This window comes from Quercus robur, chromosome 5, assembly GCF_932294415.1.
Source record: "Quercus robur chromosome 5, dhQueRobu3.1, whole genome shotgun sequence".
In the NCBI taxonomy this organism is placed as follows: Eukaryota; Viridiplantae; Streptophyta; class Magnoliopsida; order Fagales; family Fagaceae; genus Quercus; species Quercus robur.
Genome location: NC_065538.1, coordinates 13,044,338 through 13,053,660, shown reverse-complemented (window position 1 = coordinate 13,053,660; position 9,323 = coordinate 13,044,338). Strand labels below are relative to the sequence as shown.

The following is a 9,323-nucleotide window of genomic DNA, read 5'->3' as shown; positions in this document are numbered from 1 at the left end:
GCTTTGGTGGTTCTTGTTTTTCTCTGTTTACTTCGTGGGTTGGAACGACGGCTTTATGAGAAAACTAGAAAAGCAGTGCAACATGCTCTAGAGTGTCTTCGTGCACCATGATAAGCATCTCTAGGAGCTAGGTGCACCAAGATTCAACCTTGTTGCCTATCTCATCATCTGCCAGCAGTGGCAGCTCTACATGCAAGCCAGGATGGTCACAGGTGAGTTGCAGAAAAATGTATACATATACACTTGCTAAAAAAATATTATATACTAAATTAACCTATTGTGACTATCCTAATAAAAATTTTGAACACCCTAACTTGATAATTATAAAAATTTGGCTTCAACAAAAATAATAGTGCTACTACATTCACAATATATTTTCAAAATAATTTCAAAACAAATCTAATATAGTAAACTGTTATTAATTCTAATTTGGACACACTGCAGATGATTCGAAAATTGCATAGATGAGCGAGAGAGGAAAAACAAAAGATATCACATCTTGATTGGAAAAATAATTTAAATCAAAACCATCAAATGGAAAATTATTTTTGTAAAGTGATTTTCACAAATATGGTTGTACACTCATCCCAAAAGGTTGATAATCCCTTGATGTAGTAATTGTTTAATTATAAAAGTTTTTAGAGTATGGTAATATGATTGAACAAGCATTTCTAAGTTTACCAAATATGAATAATCAACAGAGGGAGTAGCTTATGACCTGCAGAAATAGGTAGAATAGCAAAAAAGTACTTTGTGCACATGATAATGACCAAGGGTAGGTGTGTGCAAGCAATATGGTAAGAATGGATCCATCAAGTATATTCTAGAATAAAATTAATGCAGCAGTACCTTTGCCAACACAAAGAACCTCAATAACAAAGATATCAAATGCTTCACACCCTAGTTTTTCGAATGGATCTAAACATTCCCTACAAAATGGAACCTCAATAGTAAGAATAAAAGAAAAATTGTACAATGAAAGAAACCACAGATAAATAATAAAGTACATATACATATACATTACATCATTAAGTTCCCAAGTGAAATGATTATGATTCATAGAAAGTCATTTTACTCAATTATTATGATATATTTATTTGAATGCGAGCTAAGCTAGTAAGATTCAGTTAATACTGGATACAATATACCCAGATACATTATCAAAAGTAAAGAACAATATATTATTAATAACTGTTCAGAAAGTTGGCAATTTTGTTAGAATGCTTGAGTACTTGTACCAAACAACAATTAATCATTCCTAATCAACAACTGAATGGATATAGCTTAGGCAAAGGAAAAAGGAAGAATAAATTAAAATGAAAAAGTAAGCACAGCTTAGCACATCACTACTAAAATTCAAGAAACATAGCAACAGGTATACCTCTCAATAATCTGTGATCGGCTATAGTTTGATAATATCAGCACATTTATTTAGCCCCAAAACAATCAATAGGTATAATCACTAATCAGTAGTGACAAGTATTGTAGAAGTAAAATTAAAAAAGTATACTGCAAATAACATAAAGAGAACCTAATGTAATGCACCTAAGATATTGTATATAAATTTTATCCATAGAATATAGCAATTGCTAATGCAAAATTACTTAAAACAGGATGACAACCAACGTCTCACAAATCTCTCACACTAAAGACAAGACAAATCTTTGATATCAAACTCCTACGAGCACAAAACAAAAACTACACCACCACCCAATGTATAGGGACTATTCGTCCCCTGTTTCTTTTCTTACCAATGTGGGACTAACACTCTCAATAGGAATTATTGCATCTCCTTTTAATTTTCTAAACTATGTGGGATTCCAAAACCAATAACGAAATCTAAAAACTTTGGAAGTGTGCAAGCAAATGAAAACCAACGTAAATGTCAGGGTGGATTTTTAGAATGAAGAGGCTTGGAACTCATTTGTGTGGAAAGCAGAAGCACAACAACCTAACCTAACTTTAAATTTGAGGGGAGAAAATAGTACCTTAAATCATTTAACAACAAAAAGAGGAATATAAAGAAGCTCAAGAGACCCCAAATATTCAGTCCCATGGTGGCAAATAATGGTTATGTTAATTGCACAGTAATCAGGAGACTAAAACCAAATAACATAAGAATTAGGCAATGAAAAAGAGAACTAACTTAGATGATCAGAACAAGCATATCACAACATTACTAAAAATATAATAATAACACAATAGGACAGTACTAGAATGCTTAAAAATTAAGGGAAAAGAACTAAAAGCATGACTTTTTGAACACAAGTACACAAGTAAGTCACAGAAAATGATTTTTCCTTGAAATTTTAAAAGTATTATGTAACAATGAGATCCTTCAAACCAGGAAAGGCCTGACCAACATTTTCCAAACTAAACCCTGAACTTATTAGACAAGATTTGTAGTCTCTTTGCCCAAAAAGTTTTAAAGATTACCTTGAACTTGGAGTACATTCAATTAAACTATATAACTCAACCAGCCATGTTATTAACAATTGTTGCTCCCAAATCACCATGTTCTTAACATCAACATTTACAAAGTACATGTTGTGCCTTTATATTAAAATACCGGGCCAATATTCTTACTAAATTTATGTTGACAAAACAAAAAAGAAAAGAACCTCACCATCAATGATAATTGAATCATGCATAATTGAGCTTTCATAAAATTAACAGTAATAGTAAGTATATCAATGACTAAAATTAATGACATAAAAGATGTTGATAACACTACAAAAAACACGGGCTATAGGGAAATGCGGCTATAACTAACCTATAGCTGCGTTTTTAAAACGCGACTATAGGTCCAGTCGAATAATTTAGAATTTGAGGCTGACCTATAGCCGCGTTTTGAAAAAGCGCCACTATAGCTAAGTTGAAACGCAACTAAAGATAAGCTACAGCCACGTTTTAAAAAACGCAGCTATAGGTCCAATCAAATAATTTTTTAAGGTGGATTTGTAGCCACGTTTTTGAAAAACACGACTATAGGTAACCAGTAGCTGCGTTTTTCATGTTTTAAAAAGCGGCTATAAGTCCAGCTGTATATATGATTTTAAAGGTGACCTATAGCTGCGTTTTTGAAAAAGGCAGCTATGGTAACTTGTAGTTGTGTTTTGTGATTTAAAAACGCGGCTATAAGTCACCTTTAGCTGCATTTTGACTCCTGAAAAATGCAGCTATAGGTCCTGTGGTATAAATTTTTTAAAGGCTGACTTATAGCCGCGTTTTTAAAAAACGCGTCTATGGGTAACCTGTAGCTGTGTTTCTGCGATTTAAAAACGCGGCTATAGGTAGCACTTAAAAAAAAAAAAAAAAAAAAAAATCCTAAAGCTTCCCACGTACACCTTCTTTCCCACCTACACCCCCACTTTCCCACCTACCCCCACATACTCATCTTTTCTTTCTTTTCCCTTTCTTTCTTCATTCTTCAGGTTATTCGTTCTTTCTTTTTTTTTTTTTTTTTTTTTCTTTCTTCCTTCTTCACATCTGGGTAACTCTTTCTTCTTCATTTTTTTTTTTCACAAGTTTGTGTTCTTTTGTATTTCTAGGCTTGTGCTTTTGTTTTCCTAAATGGAATTAGTGTTAGATTTGGGTTGGTTTTGTTGAATGAGAGGAGATTCATGGGTTTGTGTTGTTATATTTTGGAGCACGTTGTGTTTGATTTTGAATTTTCTGGGTGTGTTTGTATTGTGAGTATGTTGTGTTTGATTTTTAATTTTCTGGGTTTGTGTTTGATTTTGAATTTTCTGGGTGCATGTGTTTGTATTGTGAGTATGTTATATTTGATTTAGAATTTTCTGGGTGTGTTTGTATTGTGAGTATGTTGTATTTGATTTTGAATTTTCTGGATTTGTGTTTGATTTTGAATTTTTTGGATTTGTGTTTAATTTTGAATTTTTTATATTTGAATTTTAGATTAAAGCTGGTCTGTAGCCGCATTTTTTTAAAAACGCGGCTATAGGCCCGAATCCTATAGCCGCGGTTAAGAAACGCGGCTATTGGGCAGATCTTTAGCCGTGGTTACAAAAATGCAACTATAGCCCTATTGCTACATTGCTTAGGCTGCATTTGTAAACGCAGCTATAGGAAACGCGACTCTACCCTATAGCCGCGTTTTTAGGGTCTATAGCCGCGTTTTTTAAACGCAACTATAGACCCTTTTTTTTGTAGTGTAAACATGTAAATCTATAATAACTTAAAAAGATATTGGATTTTTGCATTCATGTTTTGACTCTAATTGCTCATTTCCCTCTTCAAAATAATGGATGCTCACCTAATGCAGAAGAAGAAGACAGACAATTAATGTGAGCTCAAGAAAATGAATGCAATTGGAATTGCATAGAAATAGAAAATATAGGGAAAAGTAGTCATACACAGCCGATAAGAGATACCGGAAGCTTGCCTTTTATTTCCAGTATTTGTTCATCAAACCTGAACTTTATGTTCCACACTGAAATCCAACTTCCATTTCTAAACAATGTAATACCATAAAACATTGAAAATTGAAAAGTCCTATTATCAGCAAGCTTATTGTTTCTAACAAAAGTGGACAAGGCAGGGTCCAACCAGACACAAACAAGCATGAGTTGGTACAATGTATTTACATTGTATTTGAACCATGATGCCAAGAAAGAGCATTGAAAAGAATTACTGCAATGTCATTTGATGAATTCCATGCACCAAAACTTACGTGGACTACATCTAGTATAAAATAAAAACACATTTGTCCTTTTTATAAACAACTCTTGTGGATGTAGAAATTACAGTGAGAACATTGATAGATCAACTTTTCACAAGTATCATTACATTTGTTACATCGAGGCTGGTCCTTAGTTTCCTCAATGAAAGTAAGAGGGTGTGAGTGACAGTCAAATGTGTAAGTACCTCCAAACTTATAATTTGGGTATTTCCCAATAATACATTTTGGATGAGCAAGATAACTGCAATCCTCACAGTAGTAAAACCAATATTTTGAGTCTCGTTTTTCTTCACATATATCACGATAATATTCACCAGAGTTATCTTCAACTCTATAACTGAGAGCAAAGGGATGCTCATGTTGTTTGTATCTTATAGAATGTGGTAGTGTAGCACATCTTAAGTCCAAAGCAAATGCACAAGTGGTACAACGGAATATTGGGTAAGTTCTAGAATCACAACAGCTGCAATTCTGAGAAGATTCAACACCAGAGAGAATAAGTGTGTGATCATGACCAGGGGGGTTAAGGATTTCTGAGATCATACTACATTGAACATCAAGTCTAAAACGGCATGTCTCACACAAATAGGTGAAGCCATTGCATTTATGATGACAGGCATAACACCTAAAATCCTTACTTGGTTTCATTGGGAGCAGGGATGGTTGGTGTTGATGAAGTGGGTGTTGCTTTTTTTTTGGTAAATTAGCACAAAATTCATGAAGAAAGAAGCTACACTTTATGCAACTATAAAACGGAGGGACAATGGCTCTTACGCACCCATCGCATTTTTGGGTTTTTAGAAGCTGCTCGGTAAGCATTAAGTCATGCTCATGACTGAAGTGTTTGATTTCTACAGCTATTTGAATTCCACCCTCCCTCATATTGTATTTTTTGACTTTGTAAGTTGAGTCAACCAATTCATTGAGCTCTGAAACTTCATCCTCATCTTTAAATTCTTGCAAATTTATGTTCTCCTTGTTTCCCATAGCACAATTTAAGTGGGCAACAAAATCACATCTGGAGCAATAGTAAAGCCCGTAGCATGTGTCCACCTCTTGAACACAGATTTGACAAAATCGAGAGTCGGATTGATGGAATTCAAGAGAAGAATGGATGAGGTGGAGGAGGTGCTTGTGATGCACAACTTTGACTTTGCGTGGGAAAAGAGAACATCTTCCATGAATCCAGAAACCGCATGTATTACACAAATAGGGTGTACTTTCGTCTTTTTTGCCGCAAATGTCGCCAGTGAAGGTGATCCACTTCCAAACGGAGGTCAATGGGTGGTGGTGGAATTCAGGTTCCATGGTGGTGGGCGCTAAAGAAGCGCATGTGATGTGAAGGTTGAAGTCGCAACGGGAACACCGATAAGTGTATTCAGCTTTATATGCTTTGCAAAGTTCGCATTTGTAATTTTCCCGGTATCTCCATGGGGGAAAGAGAATAAGAGGATGGATTGGGTGCAAGGGATGGTGCAACTTAAGGGGTAGTTCCGCACATGATTTATGATGACTGTACCCCACACCACATTCTTTGCAGCTGTAGCTAGGACCATAAACTGATTCGTCGCACCCCCAACAAGAATATCCACGTCTGTCATCTGGATTGAAGAGCAAGGGATGGTTCGGATGGATAAAATGTTGAAGTTGCTGCTGCTGCTGCTGCCCCATCTAATCTATCTTCTTTATTTAATTGTATGACGACATGCAAAGTGACAGTCACAATCACAGACATATCATCATCATCATCATCAAATTTCTTTATTGTTTATAAAAATAAAATAAATAATAATCAGAAAAAGGGCATAAATATTAATAATACGTAGAAAGAAAGAAAGAAAGGGCTGGGGCATGGGTGAATCTAAATAAAAATAAACAGAGAGTGCGTAATGAGAATTGCTACTTTTTTGAGTTGAATATAATATATATAGCAGCAATTTTGTTTTTTATGGCTCTAAATGTAAAAAAGTAAAAAAATGAATAAAAAGAGGGATTTGGGCGTGACTCAGCACAACAGGTCTGCTGGAGTTTGATCGTGAATGTTCTTTAAATTAAAGGCCTTGGGCTTGGGTCAGTTAGGTGTGGCCCGTGGCTATTTATTTTTGTTGGGTACTGGGTATTTTTTATTTTTTAATGTGAACAGTGAAAGGCGTAAAAACTTCTGTATTGATTGGAATTCTTTTTATTGATTTTCATTAAAAATTAAAGTGAATTTTTTTTTTTTTTTTTTTTTGGGGGAAAGCATAAAAGTATTGTGTAAATAGGAATTACTTCATTCTCACAAAAAAAAAAAAAAAAAAAAAAAAAAAAAAAAAAAAGATGAAGGAATTACTTTACTTGATTCCATTAAAAATAAATGTGATTCTTCAAAAAATAAACGGAATGCATCTCAAAGTTCAAAATAAAATAGTAAGAATGTTTGGACAACAGAAATTCAAACTATGTTTTTAATTGATCCTCCATTCTTGTTATTAGAAAAATATAATTTGTTTTTTTTACCTTTTTATTCTTGTTTAAATTAATCGTTGTCATTTATTTAAAATCATCTGAACACATATCTATGTTTGCCTTTATTCAATATATAAGTAAATAGTGCAACTAAGTTTGCCTTCATATTTATACATTGTTACTTCTTTATGCAAGCTTTTACTTAACCTAGGTTATCCATTACAACTCATAACAACAAAATCTACAGGAGAAAGTTTAGTAGTAAAGGTGGCATGGTTATACAATGAAAAATGCAACATGATGATGTTTTTTCATTTAACAAATATATATATATATATATATATATATATATATATATTTAATGTTAAGTCTATCACTCCTTAACATTTGTGTATATTTAATATTTTGCCAAGAATTTTTTTAGCTCAGTAGTCGATGGTACTGGTAGATGTTCTTCTTGAAAAGAATTTATGTTCAACCCCTCTCTTCCCCACGTGATGAATAGGGTGGAAAAATGTTTGGTAACGTTTGAGAACAAATGTAAACTATTTTAGTACTAATAAAGGACAAAACAAATATTTGATAAAATTGGTTCGAGTTAGACTGTTCAGTAACTTTTACTGAAGTTATATTCCTCAATACTTTTTTTTTTTTTTCCATAATAATAGTTTGTTAATCCCATTGTTAGACTAATTTTCTTTCTCCTATTATCATGCTTATCAAATATTAAGTTGATCTATTGTTCTTTTTGAATATCAAGGTGATTAGTCATGAAAAGCTCACTAATCTATGAAGGGCGATTATAATTGCTTGCATTCTTAAATATAGCGCACAACTAATTATTTTAAAATTTTGTGAGTGATTGACCTGTAATAGATATTGAATAAAAACGTGATTCAAGAAAATAAAAACTTGATTCAAGAAAATTATGATTCATAAGAAAAAGTTGAGTGATACACTATTTATCAAAATTACATCAAATGTAACATAAACCAAACCATTTACAGTAATATATCTCATAAAAATATAGCAACAAGTGCAATATAATCTTACTACATTTAACATTTATATAACAAATTTTAAGTAAGCAAAGAAACTATTGTTTATGAATAACAATACAAAAACACACATACATATGAACAAATTTATATAGGCAACTATAAAAACTTACAACAAGAAGAATCCAATTTTGGCTTCAAAACACACCTTGAGAAGCTTCCAAGTTATTTTTTGTATCGAATTTTTTAAGGGTAAGTTCATATGAAAACCATTTATAACTTCTACTATATATATATAGAATTATCAAGCCATTGTGCCAAAGAAAATATTCCTTATCCAACTCAATAGATTATCATGTTATTGTATCAAAGAAGAAATCCTTCCTCCAACACAAAAGAAAATAAAAGAAAGAAGGAACAAAAGAAGCAAGCAAGGCATTTATGCTTCCTTGTCAACTTGAAGTTAAATCTTCTTAGTAACATTTCCTATTTCTTTTCCTCTTTTTTTTTATTTATTTATTTTTTTTAATTTTTTTTTTTCCAAACATGTCCATACTAACATTAATTTTTCTCATTCATTGATGAGATTTCTCTATGCATCTCTTTCTAGGTTATACATAAATGAAATTTTATCTCTTGTATTACATTTAGATGATGATTTTTGAGTTGGAATTTACTCAAAATTTTACCTTTGAAATTTATAATATTGATTTCTATTGTTTATGTTAACAAAAAAGGACAATTCAAAAATTATATAGAATTTTATACTTTAGATTACAAAGCATCCAAATTCAAAGTCCAATTTTCAGTTTGCTAAACGAACTAAATTCATATGCATTTCTTTCACTCATCCCTTACCCTTTTTTTTAATTGAATAAACACCCTTCCTCCCTGCATCTTTCTCTCATTCCATCACTCCCTTGATCAAGACATAAAGTAATAAGAAAGCACACACATGAAAAGCAAGCAAATGATAAAAAGGTCCATCTCAGCAAATTATTTACACACGGAGACAACACCATATACTAAAAATTTGAAGGTATTTCATCTAAGAACTAAATAACATTGGCAGAAATATAAAAGGTTCTCTCAATTTATTTAGCTGCTTCTTTCCTGGTATCACTGGTGAAACTTTAAGTAAAAAATGTTTCTCAGTGCAAAAAAGGACAATTAAG

At 32.4% G+C, this 9,323-nt stretch overlaps 1 protein-coding gene across 6 annotated transcripts in view; it reads right to left on the bottom strand.

The window, feature by feature from the left end:
- Window positions 1-270: 270 nt before the first annotated feature.
- Window positions 271-9,323, bottom strand: part of LOC126725191 (mannosylglycoprotein endo-beta-mannosidase-like) — a 68,163-nt gene continuing 59,110 nt past the window's right edge. For 2 of the 6 annotated variants that reach the window (XM_050429752.1, XM_050429753.1), the window contains exon 6: window positions 4,641-6,382. In XM_050429752.1, the coding sequence (XP_050285709.1) occupies window positions 4,736-6,373 (1,638 nt within the window). In that variant the 5' untranslated portion in view covers window positions 6,374-6,382 and the 3' untranslated portion in view covers window positions 4,641-4,735. Of the gene's footprint in view, window positions 930-4,640; window positions 6,383-9,323 lie in introns of those variants that run through there. The other 4 variants (XM_050429758.1, XR_007655351.1, XM_050429739.1 and 1 more) reach the window with 4 other exon arrangements.